General features: G+C 38.1%; 4 protein-coding genes and 1 pseudogene across 6 annotated transcripts; 2 read left to right on the top strand and 3 right to left on the bottom strand.

The window, feature by feature from the left end:
* Window positions 1-281: 281 nt before the first annotated feature.
* LOC113304173 (F-box protein CPR1-like) lies at window positions 282-953 on the top strand. Its single transcript, XM_026553230.1, has one exon. It carries the CDS (start codon window positions 282-284, stop codon window positions 951-953), a length of 672 nt encoding a protein of 223 aa, XP_026409015.1.
* A 1238-nt stretch (window positions 954-2191) lies between these two features.
* LOC113304216 lies at window positions 2192-5992 on the top strand. Of its 3 annotated transcripts, none has more exons than XM_026553273.1 (6): window positions 2192-2284; window positions 2889-3066; window positions 3176-3263; window positions 4602-5096; window positions 5187-5246; window positions 5323-5992. In XM_026553273.1, exons 2-6 carry the CDS (start codon window positions 2891-2893, stop codon window positions 5794-5796), a joined length of 1293 nt encoding a protein of 430 aa, XP_026409058.1. In that variant the 5' UTR covers window positions 2192-2284; window positions 2889-2890; the 3' UTR covers window positions 5797-5992. The 3 variants fall into 3 exon arrangements, with proteins under 3 accessions (XP_026409058.1, XP_026409059.1, XP_026409057.1); XM_026553274.1 differs by lacking the exon at window positions 2192-2284 and adding an exon at window positions 2330-2408; XM_026553272.1 differs by lacking the exon at window positions 2192-2284 and adding an exon at window positions 2340-2520.
* A 240-nt stretch (window positions 5993-6232) lies between these two features.
* Window positions 6233-9418, bottom strand: LOC113304215 (annotated as a pseudogene).
* A 5512-nt stretch (window positions 9419-14930) lies between these two features.
* On the bottom strand, window positions 14931-18939 carry LOC113302622. The gene is made up of 4 exons (XM_026551566.1): window positions 18677-18939; window positions 17329-17888; window positions 15556-17121; window positions 14931-15319 (listed from the first exon to the last, which is right to left on the bottom strand). Exons 1-2 carry the CDS (start codon window positions 18818-18820, stop codon window positions 17364-17366), a joined length of 669 nt encoding a protein of 222 aa, XP_026407351.1. The 5' UTR covers window positions 18821-18939; the 3' UTR covers window positions 14931-15319; window positions 15556-17121; window positions 17329-17363.
* Window positions 15057-17266, bottom strand: LOC113304171. The gene is made up of 5 exons (XM_026553228.1): window positions 17228-17266; window positions 16555-17121; window positions 15799-15881; window positions 15556-15641; window positions 15057-15319 (listed from the first exon to the last, which is right to left on the bottom strand). Exons 1-5 carry the CDS (start codon window positions 17264-17266, stop codon window positions 15057-15059), a joined length of 1038 nt encoding a protein of 345 aa, XP_026409013.1.
* Window positions 18940-19168: the final 229 nt, after the last annotated feature.

Genomic DNA, 19168 nt, shown 5'->3' with positions numbered 1-19168 from the left:
CTGTTTGTTTTCTATTTCCTAGTCTCAGTAAACATAGATTTTATTTCCTAATTTATTTATTGATTTTTTTCCCCTTAATCTATTAGTTTTAGGAATAGTTGAAGACTATATAAGAAGGTCTGGTATTATAAAGAAACATAGTCTATATTATTATTTGTTTAATTAGAGTTTTTTTATCAGGTTTGAATCCTTGTGTTGTATTCTGAATCTTCGACACTTTGTTGAGACCTTAGTTTTTATTTGGATTTTCTCGTATCAGAAAGTAGGTAGGAGAAGAGGGGATGTCGAGCATTATACAAGATGTTTACTACGAAGTATTTATAAGGTTACCGGTGGAATCGCTACTTTTATGCAGGTCTGTATGCAAATCTTGGGTTTCCATTATATCGAGTCCCGCCTTTGTTAAATATCATCTGGATTTCAACTCTAAAAACACTCCTAGACTTATTTATCAAAATCCTGAAAGGAATTTTTGCATCTCATCATCAAAATCTGAGAAGGACGTAGGTTGCCCCTCATTTAAAGATCCTAGCTGTGATATTGATTTGTTGGGTTCTTGTAATGGTTTGGTTTGCTTAAGGTTTGGTTATAATGGTGGACTCCTTTGTGTTTGGAACCCAGCCACGAGACAATGCAGCAAAATACCACGATCACCGAACGGAGTTCCGAAGCCTGAGATCAATAATACTTATGCTTTTGGTTATGATTACAAAATTGGTGACTACAGGTTGTTAATAGCTAGAGAATCTTCTGTAGATGTTTACACATTAGGATTGGGTTCATGGGAGAACAATGATGATGGTGATATTCTTTTACAAGATGGCAGCGGTGTAGTTTTATATGACCCGGAGCATCCAAGTGCTATTAAACAAATTTCTCATGGTTCAAATGCGGTTGACAAACATAATTATGTTGAGAGCCTAATTTCACCCAACTCTTGTACTTTTAAGTGAAGCCAAAAGGAGTATATGTCACGAGTTATACTCATGTATGTCTACCAAATAATGTACAAATAAGCAAGCAATGTCTCTACCCTTCACCATATTAAAACTAAAAATGCTGTATTTGTTTAAGCATTTAGAATCAATTTCACAAAACTAGCCATACGAAAAAGGAGTTAAAAAAATATATTTTTTTTTTGTATTTTGATATATGAAATTTATTTTTGTCTATGGAAAAGTAAAAGTATTTTTATTTCTGATATCCAACTATGGTCGTATAAGTTGTTTAGAAATTGCTTTTCGATTTTCTGGAAATCGAAAAGTTAATTTGGTAACATTATTTTAAAACGACTTTTAATTAACTTTTTGTGAATCAAAATAGTTTTGTTTATGACACGTTATTAAATATTTATTGTGATGTATAAAAAAATAATTATTTATTCTAATTTTAACCATGGTTAAATGGTGAGTTAGCCACTGACCTGGAATTAGGGCTGAACATGGTGTCGGTTAACCGTTGGAAACCGACCGAACCAGACCAATAAGCAAGAAACCAACCAAACCATTTAGACTTGGATTGGTTTGGTAAAAAAAGTTGAAAAACCGACATTACTGGTTTGGTTTTGGTTTGACCTGAAAACCGAACCAAAAACCATTGGGGAACCGATTAATTTTTAAACTTAGTTCTACCGTCGATTTAAAAGTATTAGATTCTACCCATTGATTTAGAGGATAAATAGAAACCCTAAATATAATATTTCATTATGATACTCTCCCTCTTTCTCTTTCTCCTTCTCTCAGCCGCCTCCCTTCTCCACCCCCAACAACAGCTACTCGACTTTTTTCTTCCCGTCTTCCTTCTTTTTTATTTGTCAATAACTAAATTAAGATATATTATATATCTTCTTTTGATCTCTAGAATTAGAGTAAGCTTACACTATTCTTTACTTTTTTTTTGTATGTATATTTGTGTAAACCAATACTATCGGCAACTACGATTTTTTTATCTGTAAATTTGTGTATTTTTTTTTTGGTTTGACATAATTATTGGTTAACCAAAAACCACTGGGACAAACCGAAACCAACTGGAACCATTTGGAAACCGAACCAATGATTAATGGATTGGTTTGGTTTAGATTTTTAGAAACCAATAATATTGGTTTCGGTTTTGGTTTGGCTAGAAACCGAACCAAAACCGACCATGAACAGCCCTACCTGGAATATTCATAAACAGTCTCCTTTTACATCTCCTTGAAACCAATCCGGCAAATGAGTATCAGTTTTGTAGGGACAAAGGGAGCACCAATCGGGCCACCTAAAACCCCAGCACTCTCAAACAACAAGTATGAACACTCTCTTTCTCTCCATCACACTCGATTTTCATATTGGTTTGTTTTTGTTTGATTTTTGTGGATAACTAGCTAGGTCGAATGAATCATTTTGGGTTTTCTCATCCTCCTAAAAATTGTTGGTTTGTTTGATCTTTTGCATGATTTGATTACTGTTTATGTGCGCGATAGTTCAATTCAGTAGGTTTTAGTGTCACTAGTTTTTGATTGGAAAGGCTAAATGAAGCTAGGTCAGGTGAAATTTTGAGATTATTTCAATGTAGGGTTACTTGAAATTTCTTTAAAACCCTTACTTTAGTTTGATCTACTGTTTTTAATTGATGAATTTTAGGTACATTTAGAAAAACACCCTAAAATGAACACAGCATCTAATTCTAAGTGCAAGGAGTAGTTGAAGTGTTTTTCTCTTTTCCTGCTTGACATCACGTGAATCCTTTATCTGTAATGCGCTTTCTATAGTTGCATTCTATGAATTAGTTCGATAATGTACCAACGCATAATAGTCTGTGAAAACTCAGACAGCCTATTTTGTTTTACCCGATTATTAGCATATAAGTTTAAGAATGATTTTAAGTGGTTGATTGTTGGCCTAATGTAGGAATGGAAACACCCACCAAAGGAGTAAACTCAGCTCAACCTGAGAGAGGGCTCTCAGTTTTCACTCAGAATGCTCGTCCAACTGGTCGAGACCCTGTTAAAATGTTGATAAAAGAAGAGATTGATAAGGCTCATTCATATGTCTTGAGTAAATGCGTTGAAGCCCGGCCGTACTTCGTGTAAGGGACTTCTTTTCAATTTCGCTTTCACTACAGATCTTTTTTTTTTCCGGATAAATCAATCTTATTCTTTGAATGAAAAATTAAGTATGTGTTATCTGATTTGTAGCAAATACGAGGAAGAGCTGCATGTTGGAATTGGTGATAATGTATCTAGAAGGAAACAACAAAACTTTGCGCAATGGTTTAAACAACATGTAAGTATAGAAAACTAAACCTTTTAGGACATTACTAACCTCCGATTCTCAAGCATCCAAGAAATGAGGCTCATTATTCCTAGGCCATTCCTAATTGCCTTGCTCTCTGATAAGACAGCAGCCGACAGACATAGAATTTTACCGCATCTTACTATTCTTCTCGGAGGTGTCTAGGTTGATGTTTATCGTGAGATGTCTTCTCCTTTTCTTTTTTTCTTTACGCCAAAAGCGCAGCTGGTGCTGGTGTCAGCTTACTACGCGCTTTGTCTACTGTTCCAGCTGGCAGAGAGCATGGTGGTAGTGCTGTCTTCCAGTCAATCTCAGGCTGCCTAGACCCGTTGTAAATGCTATGAATAAGGAGTATATTAAGACACCCCTCTTAGATTCGTATGGATAACGATTCTCTCATTGAATACCAACTGATTTGGCGTTTCTTTCTTCAGCCTCTCTAATTTACCCATAGAAGATATTTACATCCCCAAATATTATAGGCGTATATCAAATTAGCATAAGCTCAACACTATAAATGATAGTTAAAGGGTAAGAAACTTTCTTGCTTACTGTTACCTCTTTATAGGATATATTGCGTTCTTAGAAACTTCATCCTACCTCTCTTTCGATTCTTAACTGCCCATTGTATACTTGGTGAAGTTCACATTTTCTGTCAGACCCACTACATGGAGGTAGGATGGTACCCATGAGAATACCAGGCAGGTACTTTTGATCTCATCAAAGGATTAGTGTATCTTCCGGTTTGTAAATTATAAGCTTGCAGCTGTAGGCCATTCTTTGGGGAACAGCGAATATACTTGGAGCATTTTCTTTTAGTTAAGTAAAACAAGCAAAGCATGTTATCTCTACCACCTCATAGTCAAGGAATTTTGAGCTGTTTATAGCACTTTGAGAATATGGTCCTGTTTGTCAACATTCAGAGTCAGGGAAATCTTTTTAGCATTTCCAGTGAATAGAAGACAACAAAATAAAGCGAGATATTAAATACTCTCAGATTTTCAGTGAGTCTAGGATTTTTTAACCTAGTGACTCAAAGCAATTGGTAGCTTTTCTACTATGGTCTATATTCCTCTGATAGTTCCGGCTTGATCTACTTCAGCTTCATGTAAACTTTCACACACGTTTCGTACCAGTAAAACATGCTACGTGTTTAATTTGTTAAAATACGATGATTAAAGTGAGTGTTTTTTGTGGGGTTTCAGGGGGTATTTCTCTTTTATTGTTAAGAATCTAGGGGGTTGGTTTGAGGATTGTGCTTGGGGTCACATTCAATGTTCATTGTTAGATTTACTAACATCATGTCTTCATTTTGTCTTAAATTTGTAGATTGTGGCTTTGCGGTTTCAAGATTCAGAGGAAGCCACAAATGAATTGTCCTCGTTGGCTTGTGGACCTCAGTCTATGAAGTCATACCCGTGCTGTGTTGTTGATGGAGTTTGTTTTTGGGTCAGGCGGGACAAGCGACTTACCGCCCCAAATCCTGGATTGCATATACTTAAGAAAAACGAAGATAAAGTGATCGAGTTGTTTGGTTTGGTGACCAATGTAATTGAATTGGTCTATAAACTTGGACAGCGGGTTGTATTATTTAGCTGTGAATGGTTCAACACAAATCCTGATGAAAATCTTATTGAAAAGGAGGATAATTTAGTAAACATATGTGTGAGCTCTAAGTGGTATTCTGATGATCCTTTTGTTCTAGCGAATGAAGCAAAGCAAGTGTTTTATGTAGATGATCAAAAGCGGAGACCAAGTTGGAGACTGGTTCAGGGAGTGCGAGATACACTTCTACTGAACTGCAAACCCACTAATGATAGCAAGGTACTCATTTTCTTATTCACCTGTAAATAAGTTTAGCTATTACTTACATTCTAGCTGTTTCTTAATTCTCCCGGCTGGCTGTTTTTGTAGAACGAATCTAACAAGAACTCTGCAGCACTAGCACAAAGTACAGGAAATGGCGAACACGAGGTTTGTCTTTCGGGAGCTTTGGTATATTCAAAAGCTATTTACAACGCCTGATACATAATTTATTTTGATAAACCAGAGATTAAGTCCTGCGCCTCAGCATAGTGCATCTATTTCATGTACAACATCACAGAGAGATACGAGGAAGGAGCAGCAGAATGAATTGGTTGAGACTCTCGAAACACAGCTTGAAAAGGAACGTGCATTGGCATCAAGTCAGAAGGCTGAACTCGAGAGTCGACGTGCATTAGCCCAGGTTCAGAAGGCTGAGCTCGAGAGTCAACGTGAATTAACCCTTCGCCAAAAGGTTGAACTCGAGAGCCAGCGTGCACTGACCTTTAGTCAGAAGGCTGAACTGGAGAATCAGAGAGCATCGAGCCAGAGTCAACAAAGGGAGCTCGAGAGTCAACGTTTGTTAACCAAGTGCCAACAGGCTGAACTGGAGAGCACACGGAGAGTTGTTCAGGGCCAAAATCAGCTCTATCAGGGTCAGAAGCAACTTCTTAAAGATCAACGAGAACGCTTGAAATATTTGGAGGACTTTCTGACTTGAGTTTTCAGAATGTTCTCAAAACTGTATGTCTGTGCAAAATGGGCTAGTAAAAATGTTGCTAGTGCTTGGAAGCACAGTATATAACAAGTGAACAAGTATTGTAGTGTCTGACATTGATAATATTATTACCATCGAGTAGAAAGACATTTGAGGTCGACGTGCTAATTTCAGGTATGGACTGTTGTTTTTTTGTGTAGATTGCTTTCAGTTTCGTTTTCTAAGAATAACTTCTGTCTCTGGTTGCAAGCACACGCTCTTATGATGGAAAAGGGTAATTCCATCAAATATATCCAATTAAGCAACCCTCTTCAAGCAGAAATGGAGCTGATCTTATTTTTGTAGAGATATTTTGAGATAATTTTTACAGTCGGTTTTGGATAATTTGTTGAATTCTTTGTTCAATGCCTTTTAAACCGAGAAGAATACACCTTTCAACATCACACTCAGATTTAGCAAATGTGTCAGCCTACAAGGTTCAATAGATTAAAAGAGCAGACATGACACAATTAGAATTAGGAGAAATAAAAAGATTGCTGAATTACCACAGCCAAAGCCCAAACGATACATACAACCACCAAAATATCAACCACCCTTACTACTCCATGATTGTCGGAGGTACTCAAAAACAACCAAAAAAAAAGAACAAACAGAACCTAATTTTTGACAGGTGACCACCAGAGGTTTTGAAAGATGACAACTACAGGTAGAAACACTCCTAACATGACCTGCTGATTCTTTAATCAACTTCCTCCATCTTGCTCTCTACAGCTGCATCTTCCTCCAGCGCAGGCATTTCAGCATCATCACCAGCAGCTTCTTCCTCTTCCTCAATGCACAGTCCAAGCTTCAACATTCTGTGAATTCTCGCTGCAAAGGTGTTTGGCTCCTCCAGGCTGAAGCCAGAAGTCAAAAGAGCAGTCTCAAACAACAGCATCACCAAATCTTTGACGGACTTGTCGTTCTTATCAGCCTCAGCTCTCTTCCTCAACTCCTCCATGATTCCATTGTCAGGATTTATCTCCATAGTCTTCTTGCTGGACATGTAAGAACTCATGCTGCTGTCCCTTAATGCTTGAGCTTTCATAATCCTCTCCATGTTTGCAGTCCAACCATATTCTCCAGTCACCAAGCAGCAAGGAGAATCCACAATTCTGTCAGACACCACAACTTTCTCAACTTTGTCACCCAAAATGTCCTTGATGGTCTAGCAGAGACTCTCGAAAGACTTCTTCTTTTCCTCTCTCAGCTTCTTCTCTTCTTTGGTCTCATCATCTAATTTCAGACCTTCCTTAGTTGCAGAAACAAGCTTCTTCCCATCATATTCCTTCAATTGCCCAACTGCGTATTCATCGATAGCGTCAACCATGAACAAAACTTCATAACCTCTCTTCTTGAGTCTCTCTAAGAATGGGGAGTTCTCAACAGCTTTCTTACTTTCACCAGTGATGTAGTAAATATCCTTCTGCCCCTCCTTCATCCTGGTAACATAATCCTTCAAGCTGGTCATCTCTTCTCCACTCTTTGTAGAGTAGTAGCGGAGCAAGTCAGCAATCTTGGCTCTGTTCTGACTGTCCTCATGGATTCCCAATTTCAAGTTCTTGGAAAAAGCCTCATAGAACTTAGCATAGTCTTCCTTGTTCTCAGAAATTTCAGTGAACGTTTCAATACATTTCTTCACAAGATTCTTCCTGATGACCTTCAAAATCTTGTTCTGTTGAAGCATTTCACGAGAGATGTTAAGCGGCAGATCATCTGAATCAACAACACCCTTGACAAACGAAAGATATTCAGGAATCAAATCCTCACAATTATCCATAATGAACACCCTCCTGACATACAACTTGATGTTGTTCATCTTCTTTTTTGTATCAAAAAGATCGAAAGGAGCCCTTTTAGGCACAAACAGAACTGCCTTGAATTCAAGCTGTCCTTCAACAGAGAAATGCTTGACAGCAAGATGCTCTTCCCAGTCATTTGTCAAGCTCTTGTAGAATGAAGCATACTCCTCTTTTGTGATCTCCTCTGGTTTCCTCAACCAAATTGGTTTCTGCTTGTTAATCAATTCCCATTCATGAGTAACTTCCTTCACCTTCTTCTTTTTCTTAGCATCCTTGTCTTTCTCTTCATCAATTTCCTCAACAGCTCCTTCTTCTTCCTTTCTAGGCTCATCATCTTCATCATCACTCACTTCCTTCTCAATTGTCTTCTCAGTCCAGAGATAAATTGGGTAACTGATAAATTCAGAATGCTTCTTCACAAGATCCTTAATCTTCCTCTCTTCCAAGTACTCCAACTGCAAAAAACAACCAAACCCACAATCAGAAACCAAAAGAACATCAATTGAACCAAACACAGAAACAAAAAGGGAACTGGAGTGTTTGTCCTACCTGATCCTCCTTGAGGAATAGAGTGATTCTAGTCCCTCTACCCAATTGTTCACCATCAACATCTCTAGTAACAGTAAATGATCCACCAGCTTGAGACTCCCAAATGTACTGCTCATCATCATTGTGTTTTGTAGTCACAATAACTTTCTCAGCCACAAGATAAGCAGAGTAAAACCCAACACCAAACTGCCCAATCATACTGACATCTGCTCCAGCTTGTAGAGCTTCCATAAACTCCTTGGTCCCTGACCTTGCTATTGTTCCCAAATTGTTCACCAAATCTGCAAAACCACCATAACCAAAACACAATCAGAACTAACAGAATCACCCAAAATTTCCGGAACACACAGAATACAGTCACAATTGAGCTAAACTCCTAAAAATCATGTCAATTCCGATTGAAATCGATTTCTAGCAGCATGCTACGAATCACTCGATCAAGATCAACTCTCTGAGACTCGACACCAACTCAGTACTGCCAAAATCTTACTTAACCATCCATACAGATTGTTTCAAAATCATCAAAGTACTGATATCATTCCAAAATCATCTCATCAAATACTGAATAAGAAAAGCACAAATTGCAGAAAATCACCAATCACTAACTGAACAAAACTGAGTCACGCCGATTTAACACCGATTCCAAATCAAAAATGAAGAACAAAATTTTCGGATCACAGTATTTACAGAGAAGATTCAAGATCAAAATCAGGGGTTTCAGAAATTCATACCTGCTTTAGTCATTCCAACACCACTATCAGTAATGGTAAGAGTCTTATTAACTTTATCAGGAACGATCCTTATAAACAACTCAGGTTGAGCCTCCAATTTACTCTTGTCAGATAACCCTTCAAATCTAATTTTATCCAAAGCATCAGATGAATTACTGATCAATTCTCTTAAGAAGATCTCTTTGTTACTGTAAAAAGTATTAATAATCAAACTCAACAACTGATTAATCTCAGCTTGAAACGCAAATGTTTCTGGTGCTTCTCCTCCCATCTGTACTTCCGCCATTAGAATCTTCAACCAAATTTAAAAACACACACAGAGAGTTTTTCTTTTCGAATCAAAGATTGAACAGAGAGTGCTTTTCGAGATTGCGACTGCGATGAGAATAATTCGGTTTTACTGATGTGAATCGGAGAGAGATTGAGGATGGGATTTTATATGTAAGATTGGAATTTCCGGAATTTTTTTGATGGTGGTTTTGGGAGTTCTAGAGGGTTCTACTATTTTGGGCGGTCTTTTTGAAGCGGTTTTAGACTCCAGAATGTTCTTTGTGCGTTGTCGCTTTCTGGAGACTTCTAATACGTTTCAGTTACCTGGGCCGGGCCAAGATGGTCGTCCTGTTGTTTCCCCCTTGGACCCTTAGAATCTTCTAAATGACGATACTAGCCTTTATACGGGTTTTGCTTTGAAAACTAAAGTTCACGACTTGCTTCAAATTATCAAATCACTAAGCACTATCTGATAGATTTCAGTTACAAGAGCACATTGTAAATTTTTACGAGCAGAAAAGCTAAGTGTGGACCAAATTTGCTTTTATGGGTTGGTGGGCGTTCAGTCCGAGTCGTCCGACAATACAAATGCAGAAGAAATAGCTTTTCTGGACGTCATTTTTACCAAAGATAAAGTTCCAACTCCTTGGGGTTCATATCTGAAGCTACAGTTTTCTTTTACAGGTAACAAGAAGTCAGACCAAGATTTTGAACATTTCATGAAAAGACATAATAGCTTCGAAATGGGTGCTATGACCGCCATCCACCTAGTCTATGCATCAATGGGCAAGCCAGTTCCTTCCAGCCTGCTTCGTGGACTTTTGTCTTTCTTCATTCTTGATTTTCTTGCTATAAGGAATCAACCCAAAGAAACCCTCGATTAGGAATGGTCTCAATTTTGGAGGTACACTCAACTTCTTAAAGCAGTCACCAATTTTTGATCCGAAGAGAACACATGCTTCTATGAACCAAACAGTAAAAATGTTCTAAATACAGCGGTCAGGAAATTTCTGCAATGTAGAGAGAGACTTGATTCGTATGGTATTCCACGCTAGAGCTTACTTCTACTTAGAAATGAAGTACTGAATAACCTCATAAGAATGCAAGCTGAATTGCACAACAGTATTGCAATACAAGATATACTTGGAATAACTAACCTGCCGTTTAAAGTAATAGAGAGCTGCTGTAGTTCCCTCACCCATTTTTCAGAGTTATAAAATGCACGATTAACTTCTATAAAGCAAATGCAAATATCCAACTGAAAAGAAAGAAAAAATGTCACAAGTTCTGATATTGGAAAAAGGAAAATAAAGAGCCATGAAACAAACCTTCATCTGTGGTTTGCAATCATGAAAGCTGATTTCGAAAACATGTAGACACGAGATGTATTCATAAAAAGTTGCATCAAACGAGCAACACTGATATATCCTTCAGGAATATCATCATCACACTCAGCTGCACATTCGGTATAACTTGTATGATCAAAACCGGAGGAACAAACACTTGGACTTCCATATTCTCAATATGTCTTCTCTGGAGTGAATCATATCCACATCTATCACCAAGACATTGTGGCTCAAAAATTCTCTCTGAATATTTCCTGTCTTCATTCCTTTTAGGACATCAGCAAGCAACTTATGAAAAGGCCTTGTGCGGCTTGTGCCTCTTTTCTCTAGGATCTTAGCAAACTCAGCCGGCAGTAGGGTTATTATATCGTATCTGCCAAGTAAAGTGTACAGCAAATCAAAGTGACGTCCAGAATTCAAACAAATTAAAGTAACCAAGAGAACCAACTTCCAGACCAGAAAAGGGTAGTAAGCCACACAGTCCCCAAAGGCAATCTAACTTATTTGTAAGAATTTCTTTGATCTTGGATGCTATAAAATCGAAAGACCTCCTCGAGAAAACTTTTGAGTCAGCTTCTGATAAAGAGCTTGAGTTGCATCTTAGTTTCCCCCAGGGAATTGTTCGGACAGAAGACTTTAGTGTGAAAAAGGAACCATGCCAAGATGAAACCAAGAAATGAAGACCCTCAAGAAAATAAACAACCCAGGAAGGAAACATGTAAAGATAGTCTTTCTTCCAGTTGTAGATGTTTGTTTCTTGTATTAATTTTTCAAAATTGCTGACCAAAGAAACCGAGACCAAACCCGATATCTTGTTCTCTTTCAACTGCTTGAAGAAAACTTCATAGGCTGGAGGCAGATCCGAATGTTGTAGTATAAGTTGATACAGTTCTTCACTTAGATTACCGAACATGAAAATCAGCAAAACCACAGTCCACACCTGCATATACGTTAACCCGCCTTTTGTGCTCATGATCTCAATGGTGGCTCCTTTGATTAAATCCTGAGCAAGATCAGTTAGTCTCAGATCCATCATATGTTTGTACATCATATGCTTTGTGTCCCTCTGACAAGAAAAAACGATGCCTGGAATTTTCCAAGCATTTGAGCACTTCTCCAGGAAGCCTCTTGCCCGATATCTTGGACTCTACTATCGATTTCGAAACTTCATAACTGTAAAGAGTGGCTATTCCCTGTCGAAAAGGACCGGTATATGTCATGAAAGAATCCTTTCCAACTTTGCGCACACCAGATATTTTATGAAGGCTTTCCAGCTTCTCCAGTACTTGCAAACAGAGATTCATCAATGTAGAAAACCAATAGCTTCGAGCAGAAGATGCGAACTGGTGATCATTCATTCCAAGTAAGTCTCTGTTCAGCAAAATGTACATGGAGCTTTGATCATGTTCCTGCTTATACACACCTAAGTAACCCAAACAGAAATTCTCATATCTTTTGTAGCCTTGTTTATCTTGATTTCCAAGAGAATTGAGATAATTCAATATGTCAACTATCTTTTCCTTCCATAAATTCCAAAAGTAAGTCAATGTCTGAATGGAGACCCTGTTCTTGGATATTGATTTCTCTACATATTTGATTGTGTTCAAGACCACGTTATCTACCCAAATGTACTCAGAGGGTGCTATATCTAGATGGTAATCGATGATTTTCCTCAAGGAAATAATTTCACCATGCAGACTCTTGTGAAGCAATTAAACAGTCATTCATCTCTGACAATCTACTATGGTGTCTGATAATATGCTTGCCTCTTTACTAACGGATTCATAAAAAAAATGATCTTTGCCTTTTGCCATCAACTTAACTTTTGCCACAAGTTTTTCTTTGTACAGAAATTTTTTCAATGGCCAACTTTCGTTTCCATTTGCCCAAACAGAACTGTTAAGAACATAAAACAGAATTACCTCTACCGCTTCTACTATGTGCCCTGCCTTCTCTAACATATCTGCCTCAAGCAGACGATCCCCTTTCAATCTCGCAACCGTTGCACCTTCCATAAAATTTTCAGACTCTGCTTCGAAGAGGGCGAGCTCATCAAGATAATCATGACCTCATCATATTGTTAGTATCATTCTATTGATGATAATGAAGGGCACATCTCTTAAGAAAACTCTGAACACCAGCAGCTTTAGCGAGTTTCTCCAAGAATGAATCACCAGCTCTTTCAAAACACATTGTTGCCATCTCAAAATTGCCTTCATTCAGTAACTGCACAAAATTAAGCACGTAAAAATAGTGTCTTGATAAACAAATCTTTATCTAATCACTTTTCCTCTAACTATGTCATTTATGAATTTGTGTAAGAGTTTAAAGTTCAAGTCCAAACTTCAACCTTGATACCACGTGAACTCCATTCCTCTTTACTGCTTGTAACCTACATTGTCTGTACAAGTGATTCATCAAGTTCGCTCACTTGAACGAGACATAACTTCTTCCAGTAATCAAACATAGCCTTCGAATACAGAATTCAAGAGACGTTACAACAAAAAAACTGGTGTTTAGTGAGAGCAAAGATAGCATACATACCCCTTAATATTTTCGTCAGTGTATATGGAGAATATGCTGTCCAGACTCTTCAATAGCTTAGGTATTTCCTCAAGAGGTAAAATGTCCCATATCTTTAAAACTTGGGTGTAACATGAATATTTTGCAACATCCACGCTAGAAATAATATAAACCCTTCCAACCTTATACTGTTTCACAAGCTGGACAGAGTTACCACATAAAGTTTCGATTCAATCCTGGAATAGTTTACCTTCCACAATGCGCTTTTGAAAAGCATACTATCTTCATTAAGTAAATTATCTAACTGATCAAGCTCTTTGTTGGCCTTGATCATTGCTTTCACTAGCTCTTCATCTTCATCAGCATTGAAAAAACACTGCCGCTGCTTCGCGTCACGAATTAAATCCTCCCAGAAAGATCCAATTTTACACAACTTTTTGTCATTCCCCAAAATCCAAAGGCAGTGCCTGAAAGGTTAACACATGACAAGTTAACAATGACTAAAAGGTAATCCAAATTAGCATATATACAAATCTTCTACAGTATACTTTTCTACCTAAAAAGTGAAGAACACACTAGTTGTACCTAGCCCGTGAGAGAGCAACATTAGCAAGAGAAATTATGTAGAGATTTTTTATGGGGTGAGCAAGAGAAAAAAACATTTCATTCTGTGGGATGGAAGAAAATTTGTAGACAGAAAGCGAAAGGGGGATTGGGGATACGCAAAATTAAGCTTACACATAGGGCTTTGCTAGCAAAATGGATATGGAGATATGCTTCCGAGAAAAAGCATCTGTGGAGGAAAACTGTTCATCAAAAGTACGGAGGAAATGAAGAATCTTGGTATCCAGATCCTGTTCGTACTTCACATGGCACGAGCTTATGGAAAGGTATTATGACTGCTCTCCCTCTTGTAACCGTGAATTCTCATATTACTGTGAATAATGGAGAATACTAGTTTCTGGAAGGAAAACTGGTGCACAACAATTCCATTACGTGATAAATTTCCTAGAATATGGAAACTTTCTACCTCTGAGAATGCAACTATAAGCGAGGTTATCCATGGGGCATCCTCAAACTCAGCTTGGAATTTGGGTCTCAAAAGGAACTTGAAAGACGAAGAAATTGCAGAGGTTGTGCAATTGGTGCATGATATTGGCAATGCAGAAATAATATCCAATATTCCGGATCGTAGAGTTTGGCTTCACTCGGCTACAGGTGAGTTCTCTGCTAAATCGTGCTACAATGTTCAAATTGATGAGACATACCAAGACGAAATTCACTTCACAAACCCCCATATTTTGTGGAATGATATAATCCCTACAAAAGTATCCTTCTTCCTTTGGCCTACACTATGGAATGCTGATGTATTGGTAAGATGAGCAGTGGTACCACCAACAACGGATATTAGATGTAAGCTGTGCCTCATGGAGGAGGAAACTAACAGCCACATTTTACTTCATTGTTCCTTTGTTTATGAGGTGTGGATCTACTTTCTAAGATACACAGGAATGAATACAGCGATGCCTTTCACGACAGGGATGTGCCTTGATGGATGGACAAGACAGTGGTCTAATGTCAGGCACAACTTTATTTGGAATTGCCTTCCGCATGCTATCTTGTGGGCTGTCTGGTTGGAGGGGAATAGACGATTCTTCCATAATAAAAGCCAAAATGAAGCCGACACAATTGTCGCGGTCAAAGCTCTCTTGTATCAGTGGGGACTTCCATCCCATGTGTTCGGCGGATTATACTTTGAAGATCTGGTGGGAGGAAAAGCTTTATCCGAAGTGACGGGTGGCATTAAGCTGGTGTATGTATTGTTTGTGCGCGTGAGCTCTCCTAAGATGATGCTTGCTAGTTTATATACTGTATTGTTTATCTTTATTTTTTTTTCATGTAATTCTCTGTAATTTATGCCTCCTCGGCATCCAGTTATTAATTTTAACCCCTCTTTTAAAAAAAGAGAGAGCAACGTGCTATATCAATTTTAACCCCTCTTTTCAAAAAAAAAAAGAGAGAGCAACATTAGCACGTAGCGGGTTCGACAGGAATCCATCTGATCCACAACTGTGATGAGACCCAACAGTAGATATTATCATCACATCTTCCTCGCCACCATCGAATCCATCAGCAGAAATCACTTTCACTTTAAAATCCTTTAGCTTCCCATATTTCTGACCAACTTTATTCTCTATTTCAGCAATTTGGGCAGCGTACGGAGATATAATACCAATCGTTAAGCAACGTGTTGAGCCTTCCCATGCTGTGAACGGACAAAAACATCCTTTATATGTAGAATAAATGGACTATTAATGATTTAACAATTCGACAATTTTGTAGAAAATGTGAAATAAAATGTTCATCACATCTAGGGTATTTATATACAACATCTGCAATTTTGTATCATCCTCACTATTATTTTGAATAATTCTAAAAGTTATAATCATATATATCATAACAAAGAAGGTATTGCAATCAATTTATTAAGACTGATCATACCTTTATAGAGGTTTTGCAATATTGCCACTACAACTGCAACCTCAACCATATTTTTTGTACCATTCCCAGCTTCATCTGCCTCCTCCCTCCCATTAGAAATATTTATGAATGAATAGGGACCAAACACAGGTCCAGGTAGATAATTATGTTGAGAATTTTCAAAGAACACTTGGAGCATCTATAATCTGGTCTTTAAAAAATTTGCGATTTGGGAAAGAGCTTATTTCAGGATGCATTCTGTACTGCATGTTGAGAAGGTCCTCCGAATGCCCAAAGAAACCCAACCTTTCAAATAGACTTCTTCCTAAGCCAGCTTCATACGGCACCTAAGATTACAACACATTGAAAAATATTAAGATCGAAAACATGATTTCAAAGAGAAAAATTGATGCTATACTACTTATACTTCCCTTAATTTTGACCCTAGCTTGTGGATGGCACTCATCGCCAATTAGGACAGCGTGTTGTATAGCTTTAAGCTGCATGGGAATCACTTATTCACACTCTTTCAACCGAGCAGCTTCATCAATTACCACCAAATCCAGTGGTCCCAGGTCTACATCATGCAGATTATATGAACTTGACACTGTGGAAAAAATGAGGGATGAATTTTTCAAACAGAACTCTGTTAAGAAACTTCTGTTGGTTGAAGTTGGAAGGCGACCACCAAGAGAACGACTGACACATCTTAGAGCCTGTACGGTTTCAATCCTCATCTTGCCTAATGTGGCTGCAATAATTTTCTTGTTGTGCAAAGAGTTCCTCTAATTCCTTGTCAGCCACCTGACTTTGGGATAGCAAAATTTCAAAACATTCAAGCAAACCACGGAGAGTAACCATCTTTTCGAAATTGTCCAGCAAAATAAGTCTTTTAGGGAGATGGGTGCATAATATTCTGATGCTTCTTTTGAGTGGTACCACCAAAGCTCTGAATCGGTCTTTTGCAGACTTGAGAAATGACACGTGGACTTCAGAATTAGTTTCAATTTTCTCCATTACTTGAACCTCTGTAATTATTTCATTCTCCAAAAGCAAATGATACTGTGATACACAATCTTCAAGGAAATCCACCATGGAATTGAAATGTTTCTTCCAACCAGTTAATGGAGAAAAAGACTCCACAAGACTATCCACGCGATGATCCACATAAATCATTCCAAGATCATCACATAACTCCAATCCATTCACATTCCCAAACAAGAGAAAGTCCCCTAACGAACAACCTGACTTGTTCTTTTCCAAGTTTGATTTGCACGCATCATTGTGAAGGTTTAAGATGCGTAGTGCTAGTTCAGCAACTGCGATGTTTTCCGGGGCACAAGCAAGTGCTCTACAATTCGTACTTAGCAAGCTATACAGCAATATACTGATGGTTTTGGTTTTCCCTGTCCCAGGTGGACCCCAAACAAGTTTCACAGAAGACCTGTGTTTACATTGCACTGCAGATATAGTACCCAATACCGCTGCTCTTTGAGATTCATTAAGATCCAGTAACAGTTGTGAATCAACTTTTCCGGTCCAAATCATGTCAACTTGTGCAGAACAGAGACAACAATTTTCCTTTACCTGCATCATCATAAAGCCGATATAAAAAAAATGTTACTATCTTGTTTCTCATATCTATGTAATGTAAAAGAAAGAGAAACCAACTCCAAAATTGGGAAAGAAATGCCTGAGGCCATAAAGTGAAGCCAAATCCCGTAGATAGCATCATTTACAGTTCGCATTATGAGAAGTGTTTAAAGGCTTGAATAAGTGGTAGATATATCTTACCATGGAATTGGCACACAGAACTTCCTTGATAACATTCAAGTTTCGAAACATATGTAGCGCCTTCCATGTTCTAGTGTTTGTTGCCAAGTTACCAGAAACACCACAAAAAGTGATTTCCTCCTGCCCCCTTTCATCTCTATCGTTAAGGGCTTTGAGGTCTTAACCTGAAAGCATATGAGTGTATCTTCGTGTCCAATAGAATCGGACTCTTTCACATCTTCTACAACTGAAGCCAAAGACCAACTGCTTCCAAACCGCTGCAAGTCTGAAGCAACTTCAGGTACAGTATTGCCCAAAATAAACAGATCTGAAGGTTTGGGATTGTATGGTTTTTTGCCATATCCACCATGCCGGTTTCTCCAGTTCTGAACCTTGATGCAATACAAGAATGACCCCTCATGCAGCTTCGACTCCTCTACTGATGTTACTTCAGCGTGAGGTACACCTGACATAAACTCCATTTGTGAACTTATCTCCATGCGAGTTTCTTCCAGCAACGGTATAGTATAAGTACCAAGATAATGTTGTACCGACTCAAACCGCTTAGGTATCATTTCCACCTTCAAAAACAAACACATTTTCTAAGTTCAAATAGGACATACAAAATTCAACAAATCATACTCAAAATCCACGTATGACTAGCACACCTTAGCAGTGAGAAGTTAGAAATTAAGTATCATTGAAAGATGTTAACATAAGATAGATCTTAAATTGGAAGTAATAACGGCCAATAGAGTGGATTGACCTAATCAGTTGAGGTCAAAGAAAATGAGAATTCATATCAACCTCAACGGCTTACTGATTTATCATTGGTCATCTCATTGTGATGCTCACGAGTACTTAGTCCCGTGCAGATCCTTACAGTAATTGCCACTAAGGTTTACAGTTGAGTAACTGGCGTTCATACTGTAAAACTTCCACAACATTTGATAGACCACCACGGCTACCATGGTGGTAGTGGGCGTTCATAGCAGTTGTCTACCCAGACCCAACTGTAAAACTTCCATACTATTTAAGCATGTGCTGACCACCAACCCCACCAGAACACCCATCCCCACTGTAAAAACCTCCATAATTGGATAATAGCCATAGTGATTATTAGTGCAGGTTCATGATGCAGTGCAGGATAGGGCTAGTGATAGCGGTGTAGGTCAAGAAATTCAAAATTTGGGGCTAAAATTGTCTAATTAAGCATAAAAATCAAGCATAATCGACATCATCTACATGAACTAATCAAAGAATCAAGACTAGAAATTACAAAAATCTAGGGTAAATTTCAGTGAACTTATAATTTCTAGTCTAATATGATAAAGTGAGTGAGTGAGAAAGAGAGAGATAGAGAGATTACCTTGTATTTGTAGAGATCATCGTTGAGTATATCATCAATACTCCAAGTAAAGACATGTTCCATCAAATCCTTTACAGCAGCAGTACCAGAAGAAGAAGGAGGAGGTTCATCATGAACTTCTTTGGTACCAGAAGTTGATGCCATCCTTTAGTGCTACTATTTACAACTATTTCACACTGCTTAACTCTTCTTCTTCGTCGTCTACTACTGCTTCAGATTTCTACTTCCGCGAGAGAGAGAGGGGAAAGGGGAACAAAAACCCTAGAAAAATTATGTTAGAGAAAAAGGAAAATAGTGAAATGAATTTTATTTTATTTTTTTTGGGAAAAGAGGAAAGAAATTAGACTGAGGACATTTGGGCGCGTACGGTGCGAGCTAAAATTCGTATGAGTGACGAGTGTACTGTTGACAGAAAAAATAGAGTTCGGTCTGGCGAGGACGTGCAATGGAATAGAGCATCCTATGAGTCTTCTTTATTTTTTAAGTTAAGAG

The sequence above is a fragment of the Papaver somniferum genome, chromosome 8 (genome assembly GCF_003573695.1).
Source record: "Papaver somniferum cultivar HN1 chromosome 8, ASM357369v1, whole genome shotgun sequence".
Classification (NCBI taxonomy): domain Eukaryota; kingdom Viridiplantae; phylum Streptophyta; class Magnoliopsida; order Ranunculales; family Papaveraceae; genus Papaver; species Papaver somniferum.
This window is presented reverse-complemented; position numbering and strand designations above follow the sequence as displayed.